Raw genomic sequence first — 16,464 nt, forward strand, 5'->3', positions numbered from 1 at the left:
ATTAGCACATCCCTCAGTTACATCTTTCTAATTGCCTGCCTGCTCTCACATCACTTGTCTGCGATCTCACAATTCAGTTAGGTAACCCTGAAAGTAGTTATTATCCCCCTTTTGTAGATAAGGAAACAGATGCCCTCAGAGGAAATAACTTGTTCGAGGACACTACTATGTAAGGAATCCTTTATTTTTTAACTTAATACTTATAGAAGTTTGAATATCTTAATGACAGATACATCTATTTTTATAAGATACAGTGAAAAAACATGATTTCACCCAAATATACCTCATTTGTTATCTGTGAATGGTTGCACATTTTTGTCAAGCTGTGTATTCTGACAAAAGGGCAAACCGGTAAGAAATGGGCTTGTATTAAAGATTCATTTAAAAAGAGAACTCTTAGTTTTGTTGTTAGAGTTTAAACTCATGTTAACTCACTTATTTTTGTTGCTCCACATTTTTATTAGTTGAGTGAAAAGTAATTGCAAGAATCATATTTTGTTCCTGAAAGATGTAGAACCAAATTAAAATAATATACTCTATGTGTATATACGCAGAATGTATATGTATAGTGATTGAGGCTGTCACAAAAAAGGCCCCCCTCCATTTTTATTATCATAACTTTCTTTTAATAGAAAACTTTAAACTATATATGATTATTGTTCAAAATTTTAGAAGAATATGTTAAAATTTGTATATATTCACATATAATAGAAGATTTAATTAGAAATGAATAACTTTTGTGGGGGAAATAAATTATGAGGATAAATTAAAACATGTTGAAGGGCACTTGTATGGCTCATTTGGTTAAGTGTCCCGCCTTGGCTCAGATCACCATCTCACAGTTGATGAGTTAGAGGCCTGCATTGGGCTCCGTGCTGACTGTGTGAAGCCTGCTTGTGATCTTGGAATTCTCTTTGTCTCTCCCTCTTCTTCCCTCTGTCTCTCCCCATCCCCTGAAGGTGCATACCCTCTCTCTCTCTCTCAAAATATAAATAAACTTAAAAAAAAAAAAAACTTTATGTGGAAAAAAAGTCATGTCAAAATTAAGAGAGGGAGTAATTAAACTTAAAGAGATAGAAATTTTATTTTTGTAAATTAGGATAATAACCCATGTTGACATCCCTAGCAATAAATATTGTAACTTCTCAAAATCACATATTAAAAAAGGTTTGTGACCGTATTCGGATAATACTGCTTTTCATTCAGTGAGTAAACCAATTAGGGATGAAAGAGGTAAGACATTACCACTACTGAAATCCATGTAATTGTCTTCAAGACTTACATAGGTCCTAAATACTCAGGACTAATTTATGCAGTCTGTCTATCATCCACATTATTTGGAGGAAATAATTTGTGTTTGCTCTCTTCTCTTTCACCTTAGTCTAGCTAGGGATTTACCAAATATATTGACATTCTCAGAGAACCAGATTTTGGCTATTTTTCTTTATTGCTTCCTATTCTATTGATTTTTCCTCATTATTTAATGTTTCTTTCCTTCTACCTACTTTGAACTTACTTTCCTCTTCTTTTTTCTGGCTTAAGATGAAACCTTAGGTATTTGATTTTAGACCTTTCTTCTTTTCTAATATAAGCGCTTAAAACTGTAAGTTTCCCTCTAAATATTGCTTTAACTCATCTTACAAATTCTCCTATGTTGTATTTTCATTGTCATTCAGTTAAAAATATTTTCTAATTTTTCTTGTGATTTCTTACTTGATCAATGAATTATTTAGAAGAGTATTTAATGTCTATTTTTTTCTAGATGTTTTATTGTTATTAAACTCCAGATCTGTTGTGGTTGGATAAACATATTTTGTATGGTTTCTATTTATGAATTGATCCTATAATCATGAAGTATCCTTTTCTTTTCTTTTTTTGGTGATACTCTTAGTTTCTCAAGTTTATCTGATATTAACATATTCATTTCAGCTTTTCTGTGCTTACTGTTTGCATGATACAATAAAACCTTGGTTTGTGTCCATAATTCTGGAAACATACTTGTAATCCAAAGCACTTGTATATCAAAGCAAAGTTCCCCGTAAGAAAAAGGAAACAGATGATTTGTTCCACAACCCAGAAATATTCGTATAAAACTGATTATGATACTGTAATATAATACAAAATAAAGAGAAAATACAAAATATAAAGAAAAATAAACAAGTTAACCTGCATTTACTTTTGAAAATCTTCGTGGCTGGTATGAAGGAGATGAGAGAGGAGGGTTATTGTGTAGGACGACTTCCACTATCACTAACGGAATCACTGCTATATATTGGCTCAATGGAATCTTTTCTTTTCATGGAGCTTTAACAAGAAACCTATCCAGTGACACTTGCTTTTTCCTCCTTTTGAGGATTTCGTGGAAATGTGATGTTGCATTGTTGTTAAACAGATTCATTACTCGCACTGCTACAGCCTTATTCAGGTCATGCTTTTCTACAAAATTTTGTACTGTTTCCCACATTTTACACATCACTTTAATCTCATTTGAAGTGACGGATTCCTCCACCTTCTCCTCCTCCTCTGCAGACAAGATGCAGACGTGCACTTCTTATAAAATCTTGCAATTTTGGCCACTCGCATACCTCTTTTGTACTTCTTGATGTGTTTCTTCCTTACTTCCACCATAATCATCTTCTCCTTCAACGCATTCAACCTTTCTTTTTACCCTTTCTGCATGGGGGCCATTGTATACACTGGCACAGGTGTTGACTACAGTACAGTAAACTCTTGTCACATACTGTATTTAATGTAACTGGCAATAAGGCAGCAGAGGAAATGGTCTGTATCTGCAGGCAGCCTGACCTAGAATGTAGTAAAGACTTCCTAAGCTTACTCTTGTACAGAAAAGCAAAGGACTGTCCATAGGTGCTTTGAAGTGACAAAAAATACCCTAGTGCCAGTTGTGGGCACGTTCCAATGTTCTGAAAAATCGCTGATTTCTGCCAAACACTGTGGCCTGAGACCAAGCATCTGAGCATGGGAGACGATCACACACAACCCTGCAGAGAGAGAGAGAGAACCACCATTGGCTCAGTTGTGATCACGTGACTTTGGGTGTCATGTACTACTTGTATTGCAAGACATTGCTTGTTTATCAAGTTAAAATTTATTAGAAGTGTTTGCTTATCTTGTGGAACACTCACAGAACAACTTATTTGCAATCCAAGGTTTTACTCTATATCTGTTTTTAGCCATTTACTTTGAACCTGTATCTGTATATTTAAAGTAAACATCTTGTAGACAGCATGTAGTTGTGTGATGCTTTTTGATTCATTTGGACAATCTCTTTTTATTTAAAGTATTTATTAGGATTTAAGGTATTTATTGATATATTTGGTATACATATTTGATATTGATATATTTGATATATTAAGTCTACTATCTGATATATCTCTATTTTATGTATTTTATATGTATGTTTTTATGTATTTTATGTATTTTATATTCATAATATATATTTATTTTATGTTTGCCCCTCTGATTTTTGTTTCTTTGTACTTCTTTTCCAGCCTCCTTTTAGAATAATGAATATTTTTTAAAAAAAAAATTTTTTTTTTTTCAACGTTTATTTATTTTTGGGACAGAGAGAGACAGAGCATGAACGGGGGAGGGGCAGAGAGAGAGGGAGACACAGAATCGGAAACAGGCTCCAGGCTCCGAGCCATCAGCCCAGAGCCTGACGCGGGGCTCGAACTCACGGAGCGCGAGATCGTGACCTGGCTGAAGTCGGACGCTTAACCGACTGCGCCACCCAGGCGCCCCTAGAATAATGAATATTTTTAAGAATTCTTGTTTAGGGACACCTGGGGGCTTGGTCAGTTAAGTGTTGGACTCCATATTGGCACTCAGGTTGTGATCTCCTGGTTGTGATCCCAGGGTCATGAGATTGAGTCCCATGTTGGGTCCATGCTGATTGTGGAGTCTGCTTGAGATTCTTTCTTTCTGGCTCTCTCTGCCCTTTCTCTGCTCTCAAAATAAGTAAGTAAGCATTTTAAAAAAATGAATTCTTATTTAGCTCATATTTTGGCTTTTTAGCTGTACATATTTACATTTCTTCTTTTATTTCTTTAAGTGATTGTTCTAAGGATTATATAGATGCCCTTACCATTTCAGTGTACTTAGAGTTACTATTTCACCATTCATGCAAAATGTAGAAACCTCAGGTCTCCATTTACCTGCTGCATAGTTTTTTTTATAGAGATGATATATATTCTATCTACTTTCATTATAAACTCTACAGTGAAACATTGTATATTTTTACTTTAAGCACATATATGTATTTTAAATAAAGGAAGTGGTTTTTTATATTTCCCCATATATTTACCATTTCCAATGGTCTTCATTCCTTCCTAAAGATCCCAGGTTTTCATCTGTCATCACTCTTTTCATCCCAAAGAACTTATTTTAGAAGTTACTGTAGTACAGATCTACTATTTATGATTATGGTTTATTCTTCCCGTTACCTCAAAAATGTCTGTATTTTACTTTTAGTTTTTGAGGCATGTTGTTGCTAAATATGAAATTCTGGTTTGAATGTTGTTTTCTTTCACTATGTTAACTAAGAACTTTGTTCTACTGTCTTCTGGTCTCCACTGTATCTGATGAGAAGCCAGCAGTAACGACTATCATTGCTCTCCTTCCTGTATGTAATGTGTCAGTTTTTTTTTCTGAATACTTTCAAGATTTCTCTTTACTTTTGGTTTTCACTGGTTTCATCAATAGTCATGATATCTATATTTATCTTGGGGTTCACTAAGCTTCTAGGATCTGATAACTTGTTTTTCACTAAACTTGGGGATATTATAGCCACCACAAAAATAAATTGTTCTTTATTTTATTATTTTCTCTCCTTCTGTGTTTAACCATGTTAGACATTTGGATATTGTCATGGAGATCCTGGAGGATCTGTTTTTCTTATTGACGGTCTTTTTTTTTTTTTTTTTTTCCTCTTAGTTCTTTAAGTTTGGGTAGTTTTGATTGATTTATTTCCAGGTATACAGATTCTTTCCTCTGTTATTACTAATTAGTAGACTTTAATCTTATTCAGCATAATTTAAATTTCAGATATTATATTTTTTAGTTATAGAATTTTAGTTATAGAATTACTTTTTTTTTTCATTTTCTAGTTTTCCTGCTGAGATTTCTGTATTTATTGCAAGCATAGTTATGCTTTTTTAAAATCCTTGTGCTATTGCTAACATTTGGCTCATCTCAGGGTTAATCTCTATTGACTATCTTTTCTCTTCAGATTGGATCACATTTTTCATGCTTTGTTATATTATCTAGTAATTTTATCCTGGACATGGTGAGTGTCATATTTTGAAAAGTCTGGATTCTGCTATATTCTTCAAAAAATATTGATTTCTTGTTTACTTGTTTGTTTTAGCATGAAATTTAGTTGAATTAAAATTGCAAAAATCCTGTCTCTCTGGGGGCATTTGAAATTTTTAGTTCTTTTACCCTTAGCTATTTGGAGTTGTTCCCTCATTTGCAAAATGTAGGGTTTAGCCCAAGATTTGAGTAGAGTATATACATCTAGAATTTGTGGCTCCCTCCTCTCAGTCTTTCAGGATTCCCCTTTCATTTTCCTTTTGCGATGGTTGCCCTGAGTCTTTCTATTGGTTTTTCTGGCTGGAAATCCTAAAGTTTTCTATTGGAGTTTTAGCTGCCCTACATGGGCACCCCCCATCAACCCTCAGTTTGTTCTCAGTTTTTAAGAGTCTCTTATGTTTTGGCTCCCTCCCTCTCTAACCTTTTTTTTTTCCCTTCCCCTCCCCTGTGGTCTTCTGTTAAGTTTCTCAGAATCCACATAAGAGTGAAAACATATGGTATCTGTCTTTCTCTGTATGACTCATTTCACTTAGTATAACACTCTCCAGTTCCATCCATGTTGCTACAAAGGCCATATTTCATTCTTTCTCATTGCCATGTAGTATTCCATTGTGTATATAAACCACAATTTCTTTATCCATTCGTCAGTTGATGGACATTTAGGCTCTTTCCATAATTTGGCTATTGTTGAAAGTGCTGCTATAAACATTGGGGTCCAATGCCCCTATGCATCAGCACTCCTGTATCCCTTGGGTAAATTCCTAGCAGTGCTACTGCTGGGTCACAGGGTAGGTCTACTTTTAATGTTTTTGAGGAACCTCCACACTGTTTTCCAGAGCGGCTGCACCAGTTTGCATTCCCACCAACAGTGCAAGAGGGTTCCCGTTTCTCCACATCCTCGCCAGCATCTATCTATAGTCTCCTGATTTGTTCATTGGCGTGAGGTTTTGATTTGTATTTCCCTGGTGAGGAGTGACATTGAGCATCTTTTCATGTGTCTGTTGGTCATCTGGATGTCTTCTTTAGAGAAGTGTCTATTCATGTCTTCTGCCCATTTCTTCACTGGATTATTTGTTTTTTGGGTGTGGAGTTTGGTGAGTTCTTTATAGATTTTGGATACTAGCCCTTTGTCCGATATGTCATTTGCAAATATCTTTTCCCATTCTGTCGTTTGCCTTTTAGTTTTGTTGATTGTTTCCTTTGCAGTGCAGAAGCTTTTTATCTTCACGAGGTCCCAATAGTTCATTTTTGCTTTTAATTCCCTTGCCTTTGGGGATGTGTCAAGTAAGAATTTGCTGCGGCTGAGGTCAGAGAGGTTTTTTCCTGCATTCTCCTCTAGGGTTTTGATGGTTTCCTGTCTCACATTCAGATCCTTTATCCATTTTGAGTTTATTTTTGTGAATGATGTAAGAAAGTGGTCTAGTTTCATTCTTCTGCATGTTGCTGTCCAGTTCTCCCAGCACCATTTGTTAAAGAGACTCTTTTTTCCATTGGATATTCTTTCCTGCTTTGTCAAAGATTAGTTGGCCATACTTTTATGGGTCCAATTCTGGAGTCTCTATTCTATTCCATTGGTCTATGTGTCTGTCATTGTGCCAATACCATGCTGTCTTGATGATTACAGCTTTGTAGTAGAGGCTAAAGTCTGGGATTGTGATGCCTCCCGCTTTGGTCTTCTTCAATATTACTTTGGCTATTCGGGGTCTTTTGTGGTTCCATACAAATTTTAGGATTGCTTGTGCTGGCTTCGAGAAGAATGCTGGTGCAATTTTGATTGGGATTGCACTGAATGTGTAGATTGCTTTGGTAGTACTGACATTTTAATAATATTTATTCTTCCAATCCATGAGCACAGAATGTTTTTCCATTTCTTTATATCTTCTTCAGTTTCCTTCATAAGCTTTCTATAGTTTTCAGCATACAGATCTTTTACATCTTTGGTTAGGTTTATTCCTAGGTATTTTATGATTCTTGGTGCAGTTGTGAATGGGATCAGTTTCTTTATTTGTCTTTCTGTTGCTTCATTATTAGTGTATAAGAATGCAACTGATTTCTGTATATTGATTTTGTATCCTGCGACTTTGCTGAATTCATGTATCAGTTCTAGCAGACTTTCGGTGGAGTCTTTCAGGTTTTTTATGTATAATATCACGTCATCTGCAAAAAGTCAAAGCTTAACTTCATTTTTGCCAATTTTGATGCCTTTGATTTCCTTTTGTTGTCGATTGCTGATGCTAGCACTTCGAACACTATGTTAAATAACAGCAGTGAGAGAGAATCCTAAGCAGGGTCAGTGCTATCAGCATGGGGCTCCATCCCACGAGCTATGAAATTGTGTCCTGAGCCAAAATCAAGAATCAGATGCTTTAACCTGCTTAACCGACCAAACCACCCAGACACCCCTCCCTCATGTCGTTTTAATTGAGTGTACTTACTCATAAAGAATCCTATACAGATGCTTACTTCACACAGTTAGTTACTAAATCCATAGTTAAAACTAAATCCTTTTCTTTCAGATAGTTTTAAAGAGTACTTGTATTTTATAATATAAAATATAATCTAAATGAATGTAATAAACTCTACTTATTATAGGTCTAGGTCAAGACCTCGTCCACGTTCTCATAGTCGAAGCAGTGAAAGGTCCAGTCACCGAAGAACCCGTAGTCGGTCTCGGGATCGAGAAAGACGTAAAGGCAGAGATAAGGAGAAAAGAGAAAAAGAGAAGGATAAATGCAAGGACAAGGAATTACACAACATCAAACGTGGGTAAGTTGAAGTAAATCTTAAGCAGTGATGACTCAGTGATTCCATGGCAATATTCAAACTGAATTTTCATTCTCTGAGGTTTTTCTTAGAAGGATAAAATAGAAGAATACTGTAGATAAAGAAGAAAGGATAAAATCAAAATGGTTATCTCAGATTTTTACTGTTCTTCCTTTGTATTCCTTTTTTTCATTTAATACTTAACATAACAAGCTTTAGAAGCACAAAATAAATGGCACTATCAAAGCTTAGTATGTCAATAAAGGAAAATTTACATAATTCTTTAGGAGAGTTCTATATTCAATTTCCTTATCATGAATATGAATTTAAAATTTAAAGACTAGCTCATGATTAAAAATGTCTATTAATTTATTGTAAAGCTGTTAGGAGAAAAGGGTAAAGGTAAAACAAAGGGAAAGAACCATGTTAATAACCATGTTACTATTGGTTAGGCCTCTTTCAATGTAGAATGGGACTTGGTCACTGTTAAGGTGTGTGTTTATTAGAATGAGTGTATGTGTGTGAGGCCCAGAATTTATTTTTTCCAGAGTTGGTATTAACCAGTTATTCCAGCTTTGTACATTTGGAGGTTAGAATCCATTCATAACTATTTATTAGAAGATGTTAAAATGAAAGAAAATCTTGGTTGATAGTATAAATTATAGTTTCTTATTTTATTCAAAACTGACATTGGGGTCTTTTATTATATGAAGTAGAACATCTTGGAATTTATCCCCCTTTGTGAGTCTTTCTACGCCCCATGTATATTCACTGTGATACTTGAGTACAAAAATGTTTTTCTTTATGGATCAGTTTTCAGTGTTAAAGAACTTTTCAGGGTCTTGAATGTAGTTCCTTGAGATCTTGATTCTGTGAGGAATTAAGTTTATTAAAGAATGTGGAACTCATCTCATCCTTTTTCACAGTTGTCTGTTAATTTCTTATTTTCAGATTTAGTGATATTATTTAAACCTGCCAGATTCCTTGAAATGATAAATTTGTGGTGGATTTTGGAAGAGGATAACATTATTATGTGACTTTCTTTTTCCTGATCACCTCACAACCATGAATGCACATAGACCAGTTGTGCTCCTGCAAAATTCTAACTTCTGTCTTTTTCTAGTTTTAAGGGTTGTTGAATATTATAGGAGAGGAGATAGGGCTGGATATCTGGCCATAAGGCTAGGAAGGCTGTGTTAGCTCAAGTGGTAGAGTGTAATTAAGATCAGAGAGGATGTGGGAGAAATCTGTTGGTAAAAGGAGAAAGTCAGGAGGATGATAGATGTGGAGGACACAGAATAGGTTTCTAAGACTGGAAGATACTGACTGAGGATGAATAAATTATGTCAGTTAAGGAACTGCTTTGCTCCTTGTTCTTTTTTTGTTTTCCTTTTGGTTTACACTTTAGGTAGTACATGGCTATGAGAAGACTGAATATGATTTTTACTACTCATTAAATTTTTGCTTTCCACCTCACCAGAATAATTATACAGTTGTAAAAATTGAAATTACGTAAAGCATTATTTTGGGGATGTTAAAGGTAAGAAAATTGAGTTCATGGATAAAAAAGGGAGGTTGGGTGGTTTCAGGAAAGATTCTCATATGGTTAACATCAATCTTGAAGATCTGGGTCAGCTAGCTTTACAGGTTAGACTCAGTGTTCATTATGTTCAAAGGACTGAATTCTGGATGATAGATCTACAAGGTAATAATGTTGTATTCATCATTATTTTTTAAATCTCAACAAAGGTAATGAGCAAGGTCAAAGCAAGAGGTGTCAGGGTGCCTGGGTGGCTCAGTCAGTTAAGCATCCAACTGCAGCTCAGGTCATGATCTCACGGTTCATGAGTTTGAGTCCCGCATCAAGCTCTGCACTGGATTCTCTCTCTGCCCTTCCCCCTTGCTCTCTCTCAAAATAAATAAATAAATGTTAAAAAAAAAAAACAAACAAACCCACAATAGGTGTCAGTTGAAGGGCTCTGGGAACTGATGTTAAAAAGCTGTGAGTAGCTTGATTCAGTAATTTCCATGGTTTTAGTGGACCATAATATACAGTGGTGTTATATCGGGATATTTTCTCTCCTGGTCAGTGTTGAGGACACCAAATTCTTACCTTTTGGTATAATCTAAAATCAGAATTTTTTTAGGTCAGTGTACACATTTAATATGGTAGTGTTTATATATGTACAGATGTACCTGCTTCGCTTCAGAAATAATTTATCTTTCTTTTTTTTACATGTTTATTTCCTAAACCTGATTTTTAAAGCCATTCAGGGCAGTGAATGTATCTTATCTCTTTTTTATCATTTAGAGTACCTAATGTACATGTTACTTGTTAATAAATATTGATTGGCTTTTGATATATACACTCATTAATTCGTTTGCTTGTTCAGTCAACAATATTTACATGCCTTCTATTTGTCAAGTAGTATGTTGGTAATAGGAACATGATAGTAGGCCAGTCCTACTTGGAGAGTTCATGCAGATGGCAGAATAAGCATAGATAGAAGGGAAGATGTATAAGTAATTACAGTGAAATCAGATGGATGTTTCACTAGGAAGTTATGGAAACATTGTATGGGTTAGGATGCTTTTGGTCATAGTAACAAAACCTATCCAATAGTAGCTTAAACCAAGGACAGCATATTTTTTGTAAAGGGCTAGATGGCAAATAACTTAGGCTTCTTAGGCCATATGTCTCTTTTGCAACTACTGAAGCGTGTCCTTTTAACACGAAGGCAGCCCATAGATAATGTTAAATGAATGATATAGCTGTATTGCAATAAAAGTTTGCTTACAAAAATGGGCAACTGGCTAGATTTGGCCCACAGGTTGTAGTTTGTCAGCATCTGGCTTAAACCATGAGCACATACCTTGCTAATATAACAAAGAGTTTAGAGGTAAGCAGATCTGGGCCGTTTTACCCTTCCAACAGGCCAGTCTCAGCATCTTGGCTTTCATCCTCAGTTTTGAGGATGAACATTGCAACATTGTGGTTGCAAGATATTTCCATGAACAATAAGCTGCTTGATCCAGACTAGTTAGCATATGAGGGAAGATATCTCAGAACAAGTGGTGTTTATACACCAGAGATGTATACACTCATCTCAGAGATGAGAAAGAATGTATGTGCAAAATGAACTTCCTGTGAAAGACAGGCAAGCAGGGGGGTATGGCATGTTTGAGGAACTAAAGTCTAATGAGGCTTAGTTTAGAGTTGAAGAGGAATAATGGTGAGAGATGATTATTGGAGTACCTTATAAGTTATGTTAAGTTTGGAGTTAATTATTTTTTTAAAATTTTTTAATGTCTATTTATTTTTGAGAGAGAGAGAGAGAAAGCACAAGTGGGGGAGGGACAGAAAGAGGGGGACAGAGGACCCAAAGCGAGCTCTGTGCTGACAGTAATGAGCCTGATGTGGGGCTCAAACTCATGAACTGCGAGACCATGACCCAAGCCGAAGTCAGACACTCAACTGACTGAACCACCCAGGCGCCCCAAGTCTGAAGTTAATTCTAAAGGCAGTGAGAAGCCAATGAAGTTGCAAGTAGGGTAATGATACGATCAGGTCTATCTGAGGTATGAACAAAAGGCTTTATCTACAGTGGACATAATAAGTGTCTAACCTTAAAACAATTTTTTTTAACGTTTATTTATTTCTTTTGAGAGAGAGAGAGCACGAGTGGGGGAAGGGTAGAGAGAGACAGAGACACAGAATCTGAAGCAGGGTTCGGGCTCTGAGCTGTCAGCCCAATGGGGGCTCGAATCCACAAACCATGAGATCACGACCTGAGCCAAAGTCGGTTGCTTAACCCACTGAGGCACCCAGGCTCCCCTAAGTCTCTAGCATTTTAAATATATTTTCTAAGTATCAGGAATTTTGCTAAGCAATTGACATGCGTTATCTTACTTAGTTTTCAATAATAACCTCATGAAATAGGTACTTTTATTATCCTTCATATAGATGAAAACTTGTGATCACAGAGCTAGTAAATGACAGAGGTAGGCTTCTAATTCAAGTTTACTGACAACAGCAACTTGCCTCTTCAGAGTACATTGTCTTCACTTCTTGGTAATCCATAATCACTGATGATGAGAATATAATGAGATTAAGTAATTAATGCTATAGCTCAAACTGCCCTAGAAAATACCTAAAGAGAACTGAAAGAATTTTCTGTGCCTTATTTTTCTCTGATCAGGTCAGAAATCTGTCATTAGTAAAAGATCGATTCCTTCTTTTCTCCCTCCCTCTCTCTTACTTATTTTCCCACAATAGAACATTTCATCTATTTATTTGAATTACATTTAATTATATTTAATAAACACGCAAAATTTCTAGCCCTTAATTAAATTTATTTCTGTGGTTATTTTGTTACCTGTCTCTTGCCAAATGATTTCACACACGCTCATGCACACACACACACACACACACACACACACACACACACAACCTAGGTGGAGAGAAAGGAAAAAAATTCACAAACCATATAATTAGGACTTCTATATTCGTTGTGGTTGTGCAACCAGTGACACATATTTAGAGTATACTAAATAACCTAGCTGCTTCTTCACATAAGAGAAAATAACTTGCATACTTCTGCTTCTTTATGCATAACAATCTTTCTTTTTATCAATCCAGTTTGAAAATATCAGTTTTAACGTTTATTTATTTTTGGGACAGAGAGAGACAGAGCATGAACGGGGGAGGGGCAGAGAGAGAGGGAGACACAGAATCGGAAACAGGCTCTAGGCTCTGAGCCATCAGCCCAGAGCCCCACGAGGGGCTCGAACTCCCGGACCGCGAGATCGTGACCTGGCTGAAGTCGGACGCTTAACCGACTGCGCCACCCAGGCGCCCCTGAAAATATCAGTTTTATACGAAAACCGATACAACATAGAGCATATGCTTATAGAGTACAAAGTAAGAAGAGTAAGAACAATAATGGTAAAGGATTTTATGATTTTATAATTTTTTTAATTGGGAAAAATAAAAGTAGGAGAGAAAGGAATGCTCAAGAAGGAATTAATGAGCCTAATAATAAGGAAGAGGTCTTTTATTAAACTTTTGAGGAAAAAGATACTGAATTAGATAATTCTAAAAATTTTGTAAATATAGCAGTGAATTAAATATAGTTCTTGGAATTCCTAGGACATTTGAATGACTATATCTTATACTGTTGTAAATGGATCTATTCATTTTATTAATCTACTGAATAAGGAAGGCTGAATAAAAGCTGGGAGGGTTTCGGGAGTTTATAGGGACTAAAAGGTGTTTTTCCTTATAATATTATGTGAAAGACTAATTTAAGAAAGACACCAACTGAGCCTTGTCTTAGATTTTTTCGAAAAGGTTTAATGATGTTAATTTTTAATGTTTTACATTTATAAAATTCAGTTTTTAAGAATATTTTATCTTTAAACATTGATATAGCTTTTTCTTATTATTATTAGCTTTTGTCCCAAATTTTTAAAACTTAAAGTATTTATCATATCATTAGATATTTGTATTTACTTTATGGAGACATGTCTTTGCAATATGAAAACAAATTTTATTGATAATAGTTATTGAGTTGAAATTGGACACTTAACATTATTTTGTTAAGCACACTATTACTGCGAGTCAAAAATCAGAAATACGAAACTTATTATGGCATATCATAATTACAGCTTGATCTGATGATTGTGAACATCATACACCCCATCTGAGTCTTCTGTGGATTCATATTGTGCGTCTTTTAGCAACATTTTGATCAAACTCCATAAAGTATAGTTGGCTTTTATAGACTTCTGTGAAAAATTTGTTGTGAATAAGTATGTCACTACCACCAGTGACATTCTCCTATATATTTTAAATCCTAATGCTATCCTTAAGAGTAGGATTTGGATGGATTGGATTTAAGTCTATTTTTCATCAGGATTTATGCCTAGTAAAGTGCTTTCTTAATTTGAGTAATCTGGGATTCATCAGTAACCTGATTAGGTATTCCTGAATGTATTCTCCTTTACGATGTGATACCATGAAAGGTTTTCAGTTATCCTCTTATTGCCTTTTCTGTGGATGGATGAATGGATGGTCTCAGAAATGTGCCCATCAAAACTTCTGGAATATTTTGCTCCAACATTTGAGTTTATACTTTTTTTCTTTTCTTTCTTTATATAACTTTATGAAGCTTTGTGCTTTTAAAGAGAGGTAAGTATTTCCTGATCCAAGCATACAAAGCCATACCTGAACAACTGAAATGTTCTTTTTGGTGGGTAATGGAAGGGGAATATGTTTAAATAGAATTTCTTATATTGAAGAGTGACTCCCACTAAATCAATTGTCTTTAAATCTCTCTGAAAATAGATTAGAAGCCACTGGGACAGCAGTGAAATCAGGCTTCAAATATAGCTTGTATGTTACCTATTTATAAAATCTTTCATTAAAAAGTTTACTATGCAATTTACATTGCTTGTATTGAAACTATTTCTGGTATGTCTTTATAGACTAGAAGTACAGAAAGCATACCAACAGAAGCAACATATACTTTTTGTTCATAGAAATTACTGTCTTTGAACATGTATTCTGAATTACACACACACACACACACACACACACACACACACCCCATACATTTAAAAGAATGGTAAGGTATTTAGATTCTGGGAAAGTTAGGGGCGCCTGGGTGGCGCAGTCGGTTAAGCGTCCGACTTCAGCCAGGTCACGATCTCGCGGTCCGGGAGTTCGAGCCCCGCGTCAGGCTCTGGGCTGATGGCTCAGAGCCCGGAGCCTGTTTCCGATTCTGTGTCTCCCTCTCTCTCTGCCCCTCGCCCGTTCATGCTCTGTCTCTCTCTGTCCCAAAAATAAATAAACGTTGAAAAAAAAAAAATTAGATTCTGGGAAAGTTAAATTAGCTTGCAGAAATAATAATTTTTACTCATTTTAAATCATTTATATTTTTTTCCTTATAGAACAAGGTATTTTGAGCCTTAATTTATTCTTCTGTAAAATGGGGATAACAATATTTAAAAAGCTAGAAGTATTGCAAGCAGTGTATCTAAGAAATCTAGTATTACATAGTAATCACACTTTATAGATATACGTTGGTTATGGCTTTGACCTGGCAATGTTCCAGAGTCTTCAGTTGTAGAGTTTCATGTACTAAGTTTCTGTTGATGAGATTTTTCCTACCTACTGCTTGGCAGAAGATGTTGGAAGTGATTTGGGAATGCTGGACTCTGAGTTTTGACAGCAGTTACATACTCTTAGAGGCTGTCATATTTTTCCTTACCTCTTATTTCTTTATGCAGCAGGAAGTCATTTATGCTAATTTACCCCTATTTGCATATAGGTTATAGAGTTCTGTGGTGCAGAGCGTGCTTAGAACTCCTTTTAAGTGTCTGTTTGGATCAAAGCAGGGCTGTGTGATAGCTGTTGTCTGACACCAAGCTGTGTGGTGTTGTTTTCATTAAACATTTATCACACTTCGAATGTGACAGCAGGCAACTTTGTGCCAGTATAACATGTTTTCATGCAAAATTTATTGAAAAAGACGAGACTTTGTAAAGAGATCTTGTTGCCTTTCACCAGTGGCGAAGGGTAAATGTTTGGTTCGAAAGAAGCGTATACCTTTAACACATGTCATTGTAACATGCAAAGGAAGCTTCGTACTGTCAATTTTGTTAAGCAAGTAAACAAGTACATTTTTATATAAATGTGTGCACTGGATTTTTCTTCCCTTTTAAATTAATTTTTTTATAATTTCCTTGTGAACTGAATGAATACCTTAACAGTGGCCCTTTATGTTGTTGGGTGTTTTTTACAGCAATAAAACTTACCACCCAATTTCTATTGTGTAGGTTTGCCACTAGGTATTAGTTTTGTTCAACAGAAACAATCTGTAATTTTTTCAAAAAGACGAGGTCAAGAAAGGGAATCTGACATAACAAAAAGAATAATCAGCAAAAGCAGGAGGCAAGGGTTTTAGAAGTTCTCCCCCAAGTCACCACCTTTCTCTTATTCATTATATCAGTACATTTTAATTATCCCAGAGTTTGCCCAATGGGATTCGACTTGAATTATGCCTGATAGAGCATTAAATGGCATGAATTGTAGGTTCATTCTTTCTTTTTGTGATTGCCTAGCTGTGAAAAGCCTTGGAATGAGAGAGGTATTTTTATTTTCCTTTTTCATTCCACGGGAGACTCAGGAATTACAGTTATGCGAAGAAGTGAGAGACTGAAAGTAGCCTCACGCTGGACTTTTTAGTATGTTTCAGCACATGAGCTATAAAAAATTTGGTGAGACCCTTATAAGAGGTATTAGAAAAATTTGTGTTAGCATAAATATTCAAGAATAAAAGGAGGAAAGTAGTGAGTTGTGTGTAA

General features: G+C 35.4%; 1 protein-coding gene across 1 annotated transcript in view; it reads left to right on the forward strand.

Annotated features, from left to right (window-relative positions):
• RSRC1 (arginine and serine rich coiled-coil 1) overlaps nucleotides 1–16,464 on the forward strand; it is a 251,919-nt gene that overhangs the window by 100,870 nt on the left and 134,585 nt on the right. Inside the window, exon 4 of the mRNA XM_032594683.1 lies at nucleotides 7,927–8,100. Within this exon, the coding sequence (XP_032450574.1) occupies nucleotides 7,927–8,100 (174 nt within the window). The remainder of the gene's footprint in view (nucleotides 1–7,926; nucleotides 8,101–16,464) is intronic.

The sequence above is a fragment of the Lynx canadensis genome, chromosome C2 (assembly GCF_007474595.2).
Source record: "Lynx canadensis isolate LIC74 chromosome C2, mLynCan4.pri.v2, whole genome shotgun sequence".
Lineage (NCBI taxonomy): Eukaryota > Metazoa > Chordata > Mammalia > Carnivora > Felidae > Lynx > Lynx canadensis.